We start from the raw sequence: 14,403 nt of genomic DNA on the forward strand, positions 1-14,403 counted from the left end.
TAAATGCTCAATTTCCTTTTTAAAGGGAATGTTGGCTTTACCAGTGTTGAACATGAAATGGTGAAAACTAAGGAAAGGACATTTCCATTATTGTAGTTGGCCAACATGCTCACTTCACGAATCTTGAATTGTCATTCTTGTGGTGACAGGCTAGAAAGATTTTATCTCTTGTAATACCATTTTTTCCAGGGTCCCACTGTTCCTACAAGTTAGTCTCCCAAAATAGAATGAGTGAGGGGAAAAACAGAAAACTCAACTACTGCAGCTCACTGCTAATGAATTCTACCTAAATACTGATAGAAATGGTTTGGCAATGAAAAGAAGTCCATCTGAGGACAGTGTGTATTTGCTACCTCATACCTTTTCCTTTCATCCATTATCATTCATTCGGAATTGAAAAAATAATACAATTTGTTGGAAATAAATACCCTGTGTGTAAAAATCCTTAGATCCTAATTATGAGTTAAATACTATCCATTTAAAAAGTCACTTGATGGCTTGATTTTGGCATGTTGGATTTACAGGTAAAAGTAAGAATGGAAAGCTAAGTATGAAATATTTTGGTATTTTACTGTCTCTATATGTGTGAATCCTAGGATATAAAGAAGAAGAATTTAATTGGCAGACCTATCTCAAGACATGCAAAGCTCAGGCTGCTCCCAAGTCATTATTTGAAAATCAGAATATAGTAAGTACCTCCAAGATACTTTTTCTTTCACAGGAAGTGGCTTTTGAGTATTTCCTTGGATAAATTACAAGTGATAACAAGAAACTATTAATAAATGTTATTGCTTTGGTAAATAAGGTGCTCTTAAGCTGTAAAATTAACTAAAAATTACCATGAATAAATATCTGGTTTTAACCATATCATGGCTGTCTTTTTAAAAAATTAAATAGTAAAAGGCAACATAGTATAAAACGTAGGTATACTTTACGGTTAAGGTGCCTAAGCAAACTAAGTTGACTGGGACATTTATGGTTATGGTCACTTGATTTTAGGAGTACTGTTCAGATAGGATTCCCATAGTGAGATGAATGTAACCCTATTTGAATTTGCATGCTAGAGACTATCATTTAAATCTTTTCTCCAGCTTCTAGCTCTGTTTAGCAGTGTTAACAGGAGCAAAGTCCAGATGTGTTTGTATTTTCTACTTCTTAAACTATGGGCATCTCTGAGGAGGCCTGATATGTTACAGTGTTCTACCCTGATCAAGTTCTGATCTAATTGGAAAGAATAGAGGACAAGCAGGTGGAAAGCCAGAATCTCACCGTTATAGTTGATGAGAGCTCAGTTGGAGTACATGCATGGCCTATATCTGCTGACAAATGAGTCTCTTGATTCTGAGCCCTGGAGTTAGAGATTTATTGGCCCTTCCAACCTCACCACTCTAGCCCATGAGCACTGGACCAGGGCAGACTACCATCTTGCAGGACAGAGCTTGCTCCTAGAGGGGAGCAGAGTGGAAACTATATGCCCTGTAGGCCAGCTTAACGGTGTGACCACTTCTTCCTTCCAGATTCACCAGTTAGGCGACAGTGTGTGAGTGTGGAGAGAGGCCATCATATTTCACTAGGGATTCCCTCCAGATATCAGGAATGAGAAAAACCTTCCTACCTACTCCACATACTCTCCACTTGGGAAATTACATTATCCAGGTGTTTTGAGGGCAACAAGTCTAATGGCTGAGACATTGTCTAATCCAGTTGAACGTAGGCCAGCTTGAGTTACAGAACTGGAAGCTGCTGTGTGTGTGCACGCACGTGCATGCATTTAGGTAATTAATAGAGATAATGAGCCAGATTATTATTTTTAAATATCTTAATTGAGAAGATAGCTTAATTGCTGAGATGTACATGCTGCATAGTCAGTCGGCATTCTCCTTCAAGATGAGGGAGGCCAGTCAGGTGGAAAACTCAGCAATTGGCTTGCTGTCACGGCTCCAAGTTTCCTAATCCTTGTCTGGTTCTCTGATGATGAGTTCAGTCAGGTATTTGAGCCACTGACCATCATCTTAAATTCTGTGCATTGCTAGTACAAAACTGAATCTTGGGCCATGTCTGTTTGGTATGGAATTAATTTTTATATTTCTAGATTCTCTACCTCAGAATACTCAAATACTTATGGTTTGATACAGAAGTCCAGGGCTTAAATATATAGTAACAGAATCTGTGTAGCATTAGTGCCTGAGACAGGACTTCACTCTAACATATTCAGATACTTGCCTGTTTGCATTTTTGTGATGATAGCTGTATAATTATAGTAAAAAGAGATAACATCTATTTTGCTTAAAGTAATGAGAAAAGTGTCTGTATGCTTCAGTCTGGACAGAAAGATTTTTTCTGAAGGGCAGAAATGACTTGTAGTATGTTGTGATTGATACTACTGATATCCAAGTACTTCTCCGAGATTAGGATCTTTTTCTTCATGAAATATTTTAAGGAATGTTTACATCCACAGCATTTCAAGTACTGCATCTGACTTGAATTTTTATTGTTTTTGTTTCATGTCCCAGATGGCCAATAATCTGTGGATTTCCTTATATTACAAGCTATTTTGTATGTATTAACAGCCAGCTCTTTGGGTGCTATTGTGAATAACATCTGGATTGTTGAATCAAAGTTGTAATAATTTCCAGCCTTTCATATAGGAAGATGGCCTACTTTTAGTAGAGTACCCTTTTGAAAGATTTTTCAGAAGTGGGAGTGAATCTGTACTGACTTACACACATTTTTAACTTGATTATGTGCATATTTTAGATGAAATAATTTTCATTGTTAAGTCAATAAAGGAAGAGAGAAACTGAAAGTAAACTATACACACATAAAACTTGCCTAACTAGCATCGTCATCTAAAGTACCAAGACACATGTTAAGATTAAGTAAACTTCTCAAGGTTGTGGGTGTGTTTGCTTTAAAGGTCCAGATAATTAATTGGGTGTAGCAACGGGGCATTTTTCTTATTGCTGCTTCTTGAAAAGCAACTCTGCTGCAAAACTGGTCTATGATTTTTAAATTATGTGAATACAGCTGATGGATGCCAGGCTTTCAAGCAGGGGTGCAGAGAGGGTACAGGTCCTTGTTGTTAAGTGTGTGCTTATCTCTAATTAAATCTGTATATTTCATAGACAGTGATCCCATCAGGCTTTCGAGTTGGAATGAAGCTTGAAGCTGTAGACAAAAAGAACCCTGCATTCATCTGTGTTGCTACGGTAACAGATATGGTGGACAATCGTTTCCTCGTACATTTTGACAACTGGGATGAGAGCTATGACTATTGGTGAGACATTTTTCATTGCTGTGTGCATTTTCTAATTGGTGTTTATTCAAGTACTTATTTAAAACCAGTCATAATGCAAAGCAGAGAACACAAATAACAGTATTCTGTCCTGCTCTTTCTCATTTCGGATTTTTAACTTTACCTGTTCCATATGGCACGTTTCTAAATAACGTCCTTTAGCTCTACTTTGTGATTTGTAATTTAGTTGACTACCTCCTATGGAAGCACAGTTCGTACCACACTCCCACATGAGTGCACACATAGATTCACACTTCCCCCCTCATCTGAGGTGTCTTCTCTCATTTCTTAAGAAAATATTTTTAATCTTCCTTTCATATTTTCATGCCCAGTAGCTAATTTTACTGTTTATAATGACAATACAAATTATTAATTGAGGAATATTGTTTTTAACCCTTAATGGTTTTGGCTATATTACATAAAGTGGTAGGAGCAACATAATTATAAAATTACATAATCATGAAAGGATTATAGTAAAGCCATAAGGTTTTGATTAGGCAGTTGAAATAATGATTTTTCATACCTAATTCATGTTCACTGATGAAACTATACTTTGCTGGTGAAAGGCATTTCTGCATGGTTTAGTTCCTTCTGGACAATACTTGCATTGAGAAGTGACAGTTATCTTTATAAAATGTGGCTAATGTTGCAGTAGCAAATGGATGTTAATTTATGTAAATGTAGCTCAGCTTTAGGAAAATTTGTTTCCTGACCTTTTAGTGTGTGTATGGTTAAATATTCAATAGAGCCATTAATAATTTCCATTACTTCTTGGATTGGATTCTTACACAGTCATCAGTTTTACTTGCGTTGTTTTAAAAAAGGAGAGACATTGAAAGCTATTTGCTGTTTAGACTGTACACCTGTGGTGGATTCATGTCAATGTATGGCAAAACCAATACAGTATTGTAAAGTAAATAAATAAATAAAGATGAACTATAAAAATCTGAATTATATTTTATGTATGGTTTTCACAGAATTTTTTAAAGTAGTTCCATGATCACATCACATAGAATCAAGTACTTTTGAATAGTATAGTAAGTTTTATCCAGCTTTTTTCTGCAAAGCATAATTTTCCTCATAGGATGTCTTTTTTATTCAGTTTGCAATCAAATTTGTTACTGAAATACAAACCATTTCAGGTATATACAAAAGTTAGAACACTAGAGTGACCTCCTGCAGGCATTACCTACTACTGGCGATTATCAATATATACCAGTTTTGTTTCCGGTGTTTCCTACTCTAAAATCCCAACTCCAGGACTGTTTTGAAGCAGATTCCAGATTCCATAGCATTTCATGTCTGAATGTGTATCTTCTAAAGATAGAACTTCTTTTTCTTTTTTCAAATATATAAAGTTATAAATAGCATCATGTCACTAACATACTAAAACATTATCCCCCAACTGTCTTGGTTTATTAGCTTTTGGTCCAAATAGGGTGTGCATTTTATGATTGCTTTGATGTTTCTCTTGATCTCTTTTAATTTATAGTTTCCTATTCCTTCATCGTTTTCTTCCCACTGTAACTTTTATTTAAGAAACCAGATTGTTTGTCCTGTTGACTCTGCCACAGCCTGGATTTGCTGATTGAATCCTCATTGTATTGCTTACCATGTTCTTCTCTTTCTCATATTTTCCACAAACTGGTGGCTTTTCGTTTAAAATTATCCATACCTGTCTTGAATGAGTGAGTAGATGAGAAAACTATAAATTTAGAAATACTGGAGTCCGTCCTGGGTGGAGCATATTTCTCTCCCTCCTGTGTTTGATGTGCTGTGTTGATGGCAGTACCAACATGACAATTGGGATCCAGTCCTTTTATTAATAAATGATACTTTATTTATTAGAATCTGTTGAAATGAGAGCTTTTTGCTTTTAAAGTTCTGATTGCTTCAGGGAGAACTTTGTAAAAACAGCTTTTGCCTGATATAACACAATGGGTGAATGTTTCAGTTATTCTTGTGGTCCTATAAATATTATAGGGTTTTAAAAGTGTAGGTTCCTTATTTGACATAATATGTATTTCCTTTAAAAGCATTCATTCTTCTGGGAAAAAAAGTAACGAGAAAGTCTAGGAGAATGTATCACATTTTTCTTTGATGCCAAATGCCTAGGGAATAGGAAGCATCCTGGTTTCTTATTAGAAAGAGCAGGGGAAAAAATTGATCTCTTTCAGCAATGATTTTGCAGTTTTACGAGCACAACCAAAAGTTATTTTTAGAATGGAATGTACTTTGAGGATAGACTTACACTTCTAACTGTTGAAGTTATATTTTGTTAATTGTCAGAAAAAGAATAACAGTGTGTTCTCTTCCTCGATATGCAATTAAGGCATATTGAAAATAACTTATGTGCACTGCAGTTTCTCCAACCTTATTAAATACTATGTTCTTTGATCTTTGAATTTTGGAATGGTTTTTATCTGCATAAATTAGTTACTTAGGTATGTAATTGAGGTTACAAATTGGATTGCTTTCCCAATTTAAAATAGTTTGAAAATGAGATTTTTTTTCCCTCTGCATTGGGAAGTGATCTTATCTCTTTTTACCTTAGTGGGAATTTGAAAGTGTGCTTGAATGCACGTGTGCATGCGTGCACTCACACACACACACACATTTGTGGTACTGCGTGTTTAATTGCACTAAAACATTTCTTTCAAAGAGAAATGCTGTGTGGGATTTAAGTTTATGTAGGGTTGTAGTAGTTTTTAATGAGAGCGAATAGTATACATATATTAGAATAAAAATTGGTTTATCTCTGGGTTTTCTCTACACTTTTGTTACTAGTAGTTGGGCTGTTTTACATGTATACATTAAGAGTAATAGTAATTTTATGTGTCTCCCCAAATAATGTTGAAAAGTTTGCATCGTGTTGTCAGTTTTTCAGAGCAGTGTGTGTGTCATCAACCATTATATTCGAGAAACACCCCTTGATGGTGCTGGCGAGTTACAGAGATGACAGGGACCTAGGGACCTCTGCACTTCAGTCTTGAGAGGCTCGGTGTCTGGGAACAGAGAGAAACCCAACACCTCTGTCTTGGCTGCAGAGGCCATGGTGGTTAGCGCTTAATTATTAGAACCAACTGCTTGCTGTCTGGTGGCATGTGGAAGGAAGGACTGACTGACTCACGGAAGCTTTCTCAGAAAGATCTTCCTGGGGACATGGAATTTGAACTGGATCATAAAGAATGATAGGAGTTAGTACTTAGAAGTTGGGATAAAATAGTTCTGGCCAAGGAAAGCACTGACTTATGTTTAAGTCCATGGAGCAAACAGGGATATGTTTGGGGTATTCAGTAAGTGACTTAGTCCTTCTAAGCTTTAGGTGCCCTCTTTGCAGAAAGGGTTAATAGTCCCTATCTCACAAGATGTTGTGAGGATTAAAGTAAGAATTTCAGAAACAGAAACCAGTTTGCAAAATGTTAAAAAGAGCTGGCCGTTATGCGAAGTACTGACTCTTTGGAAAAGACCCTGATGCTGAGAAAGATTGAAGGCAGGAGGAGAAGGGGACAACAGAGGATGAGATGGTTGGATGACATCACTGACTTGACAGACATGAATTTGAGCAAACTCCAGGAGCTGATGAGGGACACGGAAGCCTGGGGTGTTGCAGTCCATGGGGTTGCAAAAAAGAGTCGGCCACAACTGAGCGACTGAGCTGAACTGACTGAAAGAGATGTCTGTAAGGCACATTGGGCAGAGAAGTTTAGCCCTGAGGTGAAAGTGGGTTATTGTCTCAGAGGGAGTAAGCCCCTCAGGTGTTGGACTTGGTTTTAGGCTGAAGGAAAGAAGCCACTGTTGAGCAAGAGTGGAGACATCTGAGACTGGATAATTGAGGACCCCAGTCCCATAGGAGAAGGGCTAGCCTTGGGGAGAAACGAGCTTTCTTCTCTCAGTGTGGAGAAAATGAAGACTTGAAAGAAGCATTGATGTTAGGGTGATGAGATGGCACCTCCTTTGTCTCTTCCTGGTAGTCACCTTGTTAGTGAAAATCAGGTTTTATGCTTGAAGCAAATTATGGATATTGAAAACAGCCTCAGTAGGGAATGGGCTTGGAAATGAATTAAGGATGAAAAGGAGAATGAGATGACTCGGGATGAGGTCTGAGGCTTAGTAAAACAGAGTGATGGAAGCCCTGAAGAGTTAGCACAGAGTGGGAGCTGGGAAAGTAGGTGCCGGGAAAGAAATTGGCAGTCATCATGCTCTGGAATGGCACCCCACTCCAGTACTCTTGCCTGGAAAATCCCATGGACAGAGAAGCCTGGTGGGCTGCAGTCCATGGGGTCGCTAAAAGTCAGACACAACTGATCGACTTCACTTTCACTTTTCATTTTCATGCATTGGAGAAGGCAGTGGCAGCCCACTCCAGTGTTCTTGCCTGGAGAATCCCAGGGACGACGGAGCCTGGTGGGCTGCCGTCTGTGGGGTCGCACAAAGTTGGACACGACTGAAGTGACTTAGCAGCAGCAGCAGCAGAGACCAAGTGTGCTGTATTTGTTCAAAGAATCTAAACCATTATTGCTTGAAATGAAGACTTTGATGTGTTCCTTAAGTGAGCAACTTGAAATGTTCTTATCTGACTCTCTGCCGAGATCTGGGGAGCCCAGTGTGTGTGCATCAGTTTTGTTTAGCTTTTGCCAGTGACTGATGAAACTAGGGCCCTTTACTTTCAACCTGAAATCACTTAACCTCTCAGTGTTTCCATAAAATGAGGGTCTTAATGTTTGCTCACTTTATATGACAAGTGTGGGTTCTTCATGAATTCTTATTTCTATTATTATCTACCAATCTAGGTCTGATTTGGGTCTTAGCAGCCTTCATAAATAATTTGTACTTACTTGTGAAATGGACTTAAAAATTGTTTTGAAATGGACTTTCTTATCAATACACATAAAAACCCTGAAGAAAGGAAAGGCACAGGGAGCGGCAGTTTGCCAAACATTTCACCATTAGTTGTTCTTCATTATATTTCTTCTTGGTTACATTTCTGCTTTTGAACACTAGATGGGACTAAGAGATGACTTGTGTTTCAATAGTAACAAATAATTTCACAGCCTTCCCACTTCTGAAGGAAGTATTGTTTGTTTATAGAGGGGCTGTAAGTCAACTAGATAGAAATGAGGCTATTTTTAGTTTCATAGTTGAGACAGCTTCTTTATTTTATTTACTGTTTATTTTAAATGGTGACTTTGATCAGTATTTAAATAATTTTAAAACCTTATATGAGATTTTGGCTGTACAGGAACAAGTGGCCAAAATGTGCTACAGTGTTTCCTTGACTTGTAATATATAGAGAAATCCAATAAACAGAATTGTGTCTAATGCTTTTACTTTAATCATCATGAACCTGACATAATTAGAAGTACTTGATAGTTGTCTTAAATTGAAAAAAATTAAAGAAGTATTACATATTTGTTATTTTTTTCATTTTTAAGGAGCTATTAAGAGTTTTCCCTAGAATAATATAAAAAATTCCCTAAAATAAAGGCTGCATCATTACTAATAATCCATAGCCAAATGATTTTCCAGGAAAGAATAGCATAATGGGAAAATCAAGATCCGTAGTTTTGCTTATACAGTTTAAAACCATGCATCTGAAGGGATTGAGTGTACTAAGATTTCCATATATGTCTCACCTAGCTTCCCCTAAATATTTCCCAGCTTAGAAAAAAAAAAGCTTTCTTTTTTTTTATCTAATGTCTCATTTCTCTGCTTCTTTTTAAAACAGAACTCCTTAAATGTGTTTTCTGAGCTAGCTATGCTCATTTCCTAACATTTTCTCCTAAACCCACTCTGTTCAGGCTTTTGCCCTTTCCCATACCCAGCTCCACCACAGCAGATCTTATCAAGTATACCAGTGACCTTTACGTTGGTAAATCCAGTGATCAGTTCTTGCTTTTTCTCTTCTTTGACCAAGCAGCAGCATTTGACCCGACTGATTTCGTCTTTCTCTCTCTCTCTTATTTTACCAGTCATTGTTTCTTGGACTTCTTTGCCTTTTCTCTTTTCTGTCCTCTGTACTCATTTTCTGGATGGTCACATCTCTGCTCATGGCTTTAAACACCACCCTATTTGCCGATGACTCCTAAATGTGTTTTTAGCCTTGATCTTGCCCTTAAATTCTGAATTTTTGTGCTTATGATCTACTACTTTACATGCTTGTTAAACATGTTAATATCAGATCTCTTCATTCACTGTTTGGAATGTCAGGCTGTGCTTGCAGTCTTCCTATCTCAAAAAATGGTAACATCCATCTTCTAGTGGCCATGCCCAAAGCCTTGGAATGTTCTGGACTTCCCTTTACTCCCACTCTTCGTCAAATCTATCGGCTTATCCAGTGGATTCTTCCTTTAGAACATTGACCTAAATATACAATCACTTCCTATTATCTTCACCACCAGCACTCTGGTTCAGGTTACCCTCACCAACTCTGGCAAAAACCTTCCAGCAGCCTTTTGTCTCCTTCCCAAATGTGGTTTATTATCTGCAAAGCAGTCAGAATAATTTCTTTAAAACATAAATCAGATTATGCCACTCTTCTGCCTAAAACCTTTCACAAAATGTTCTAGTAAACATCATCTGTACTTGCTGTCCCCTAGCATGGAAGGCTTTCCTGTATATATTTGAGTGGCTCAGTTCTCTCGTCACTCTTTTCAGATGTCATCTTATTTAAGAAGTCATCTTGACTATGTGTTTCGAAGGAATATCTTGCCACTGTTTCGCTCTACCTTTTTATTCCAGTTCTTTGCATAGCATTTTGCCCCCAGAATATAGATTTTGTTTGTTAATTAATTTCCTCTTTTCCCACTATACTATAAGCTCCAAGAGGCTGAAAGTTGGTATATATTTTCTTCACTACTGTATCCTCAGTGCCTATCCCAGTGTCTGGCACATGATAGACACTCAACCTTTCAATGAATGGGTGAGTGAATGAATAAATGAAGAGTGTTGCATGATAGGATGAGTACTATATGGAACAAGTTTGATTAGGAGCAAGGAATCAGATGTGCTACTGGTAAAGAGGCCTTGGCAAAGCATATACTTGATTAAAGTAAAGATGACAAAGAAGAGGTGAGGAAAAGAAACACCCCATCTTAATACCTGGTCTCTGCCATTCTAATGGTCAATAGAGAGAGCTTGTTTGCTTTTTGAGGGTGATTGCGCTTCCTGCTTTTGTATATTTGTCCTTAGAAATACTAAAATAATTTTAGCTTGCCTGTGTATATGCTATTTATATACATGTTTATTTTTCCAAATGATTTTCCTAAATGGAAAGTCCAAATTTTAGTGACGTTATTTTTATATTTGCTATTTTTGCAGTTGTGGAATATAACACCACTTGTGTGGGAGCAAAAACTATTTGCCTGGTGTCAGTTTTGTATGTTATGTGTATCTGATAGACATCTCCTTAGTACTAACATGTTGGAAGAGTGAACAATTCTTTGGTTTAGCCGTTTTTTCCCAAATAAGATAGATTGTGACAAGGGAGGACTCGGTGTAAAAATGTTCACAATCACTAACCTTTTTTTTTTTTTTTTTTTTGGTATTTGAGAATTTTTCCTAATTGCCATTTTTAAATTTATGTAACTTACAGGTGTGAAGCCTCTAGTCCACACATTCATCCAGTTGGTTGGTGTAAAGAGCATCGAAGAACGCTCATTACTCCTCCAGGTTTGTGTTGATTATGTGTCTGCTGTTTGTTATTTATGTCAATTTGAGTTTATTTTCATGTGCTAAAGAACAGATTCTGTGACTTCATCATAAGACAGTGAATTTTTGAGCATGTCACTATTTAACGTGCCCTGGCTACTGCTGGTATGAAATGATAGAGTGGTCAGCTCACACAGAGCATCACTGTGGCGTGTGTGGCTTCTTGTGGATGCTCCTGTGAGTAATGAAAACTGTCATTGTCATAGGGAAAGGATGCCTCCTTGGTTTGTTAGGAGCTGTTGTGTAGATGTTGCCCACAGCACGTAAGCAACAAAGACTCAGCTTGGAGCTTCAGATACTTGTCTCATTCTATTCTGCCAGCTAGTGTTGTTTTTAGCCTTGTCCCTAGTTCCTTGATACTGTTTCTCAGTTAGCGCCTGATATTTACTCACTCGGAACCAACCGTTCCTATGATGGGCAAGGCAAGTCCCTTCTACCTCCTGCAGTTTCTTCTGTGTTCAGGGATGAAAGCTCCTGTTCTTTACTGATTTACAGAGCTGTTTTGAAGGTGAAAGAATATTTGCATAAACCATGTGGTGTTAAAGTAAGATATTAAATGGCTTGGTAGCTCAAATGTGCTGCTGCCTGGAAGACCCCACTCAGCCCTCCTAGGTTCTGGGATTTACATAATATTAGGAGCCAGTGAATAATGACTGCCACTGTCACCATCTGAATTATATTATATTATACAGATTCTTTCGGACTTCACAATTTGATATTGATCTTTTTATTTTTTTCCTTACAATCCTTTTGGTCATCATTGGCAACCCACTCCAATATTCTTGCCTGGAGAATTCCTTGGACAGTGAAGCCTGGTGGGCCACAGTCTATAGGGTCGCAAAGAGTCAGACAAGACTGAAGTGACTTAGCATGCATGCAGGGATCTGTTAAATTAACAGGACCAGTGAACAGCAGGTTCCTGGCTATGTCTTCACAGCCTGGGAAGGGGTGTGTGAGGTATCATTACTGACTTCTGATGTGAGGCAGATTACCAAGTCTTCTGTCTCTTTTCATGGACTTTTATAATTCAGTAGCAGAGAAAGTATATAGATTTTTGGCAAAATTAAAAAATACAAAATTGCATGTGAAAAAGTACCAAACACACAGCAGTGTGAATATAATTGCCACTAACTGTAGCACATGAAGATAGTTAAACTTGTAAATTTTATGTGATACATATTTTATCATACTAACTAAAAAGGTTAAGAAAACAAAAGTAAAAACATGCCAAATAAAAAGACTGGTGTGCAAGGCCTGTGCTGATGTTATTCTGCTCTTTGGATCTATGGCAAACAAGATGTCCTTTCTCTGGATCCTTTTCTCTAAGGGCAGATTCCTGGCTTGTGTCTCACATCTTCCCTATGAAAAGAAAGGATGTTAATCACCTGTCTCCCTAGGCAGTTGCCCTTCTCCTTCATAGATCAGTCTCATGAGCAGCCCTGCCAGCTACTCCATATTCATGTTCTTTTTTAACCTTTGTACATCTACTGTTCTTTTGCCAAAATTAAAGTCTTCATGTCTTTTAAAATGATTTTTATTTTTGAATTACCAAAGTATCCATTTCGATATGCTTATTTTTAAGAGTTTAGAGTGAAACTAGAGATAACCACTATTCTCTCTCTTAATGGCTTAATAGGTGGTTATTATATCTTTGCACAGAAACGTTTTTTGCCTCTGTATACACATACATGCAGAGCTTTCCAAGTGGCGCAGTGGTAAAGAACCCACCTGTCAATGCAGGAAATACAAGAGACGCAGGTTCAACCTCTGGGTGGGGAAGATCCCCTGGAGGAGGAAATGGCAATCCACTCCAGTATTCTTGCCTGGGAAATCCTGTGGACAAAGGAACCTGGTGGGTTACTGTCCATGGGGTCACAAAGAGTTGGACACGACTGAGGGACTGAGCGCACACATACGTGCATGCATGCACAGTCAGCTTTAATGTTATTTAAATTCTGCAAGGTATATGCCTTAAAAATGCACTGTGAAATATTGACTACTTGGAAATGTTTGCTTATTTACTCTTTCAAACTTGTATTTTGAAGCATTTTCAAATGTATAGAGAAGTTGTAAGAACAGTAAATAGCTCATTTAGATAACCTTGAATCAGAGACCCATCCAAGTTCGTCAGTTGTATGAAGGATGTCATTTATAGCAAAATAATGGCATATTGCTCAGTTGTCATGTTTCTCTGGTCTCCTTCAATATGCTGTCCTTGACTTTTATAACTTTCGTATGTTTAAGAATTATAAATTGGTCATTTTGTAGAATATTACTTAATTTGAACATGGTGGGTACTTTCTGGTAATTAGACCCACGGTGTGCATTTTTGGCAGGAATATCACAGAAACAGTGCTGTGTTCTTATTCGATCATCTTCTGTGCCACTTGATGTCCGTTTATCTCATTATTGGTTGATTTCTACCAGTGATTGATCAAGATGATAGTTACCAGGCTTATTCATGGATGTAGGGGTTTTTTTTGTCTGTAATGATTAAGTATTTTGAGAAGACGCTTCAAAATTGTATAACTATCCTGCACTTCAGTCCCATGTTGATTACTAGTTTTAGCATCTGTTGATATTTCTAGTGTGAATTAATATTCTGATAGTTGCTAAGTGGTAATTTTTCTTATTCAGTCTTTCGTTGTACATAATTAGATGACATTCTTCTGCAAAAGATAGCTTTCTCGTCTTCCTATTTATGCATTCAGTTAACTTATTTATATCAACATGGACCCAAATATTACTATTGTCATCAGTGGCTTATATTCCATTACTAACATTGTTTATTTTCATGTTCAGATTTTCTCACATTTGGCCAGTGGGAGACCCTTTAGGCTGGTTTCTGTGTCCTTTTGACATTTTTTATTATTCTTTGGAGACAGTTCCTATTTTCTGGCACTGTTTGGCTTATCTTGTGCTTTCCCTGACCCAACCTTGATGTCACCCATTTCTCCCAGACTCCGTGGTTTATTTTTGTAGAGCACGATTTGTAGACACTAAGATCTGGACACTCGATGTGCTCACTGCTAGAGAACTGATGCTGCTGTTGGCCTTTCAGGGGACATATGGTTAAGTAAATATATAATAATTTGTTTATTTCTCTATCCATTTATAGATATTGAAAACCATGAATGTGTACCATTAGCTGCAGTTCATATCTAACACCACTGAATTCATTCTGGTTTTTCACTTTTCATGTTTATAGTCAGTGAGAAATCTGGCTTCTATTTTCTCCAGTATATTTACTTACTTTTTCAGCAAGTAAGGACTACATAAAGTAACCAGTTTCCTCCCCTACTGGGCCAACACTAATTCCCACTCATGTCTACCTAAGGGGCTTTGGACTCTGGAGGAAACAGAAGGAGAGTGAGATGGAGGAAGGATGTTGTTTTTAT

General features: G+C 37.5%; 1 protein-coding gene across 48 annotated transcripts in view; it reads left to right on the forward strand.

The window, feature by feature from the left end:
* The window catches only part of L3MBTL3 (L3MBTL histone methyl-lysine binding protein 3), a 102,445-nt gene that overhangs the window by 42,429 nt on the left and 45,613 nt on the right, over positions 1-14,403 (forward strand). For all 48 annotated transcript variants that reach the window (XM_012182864.5, XM_060419252.1, XM_060419246.1 and 45 more), the window contains 3 exons: positions 597-688; positions 3,126-3,277; positions 10,890-10,966. In XM_012182864.5, the coding sequence (XP_012038254.1) occupies positions 597-688; positions 3,126-3,277; positions 10,890-10,966 (321 nt within the window). The remainder of the gene's footprint in view (positions 1-596; positions 689-3,125; positions 3,278-10,889; positions 10,967-14,403) is intronic.

The sequence above is a fragment of the Ovis aries genome, chromosome 8 (genome assembly GCF_016772045.2).
Source record: "Ovis aries strain OAR_USU_Benz2616 breed Rambouillet chromosome 8, ARS-UI_Ramb_v3.0, whole genome shotgun sequence".
Classification (NCBI taxonomy): domain Eukaryota; kingdom Metazoa; phylum Chordata; class Mammalia; order Artiodactyla; family Bovidae; genus Ovis; species Ovis aries.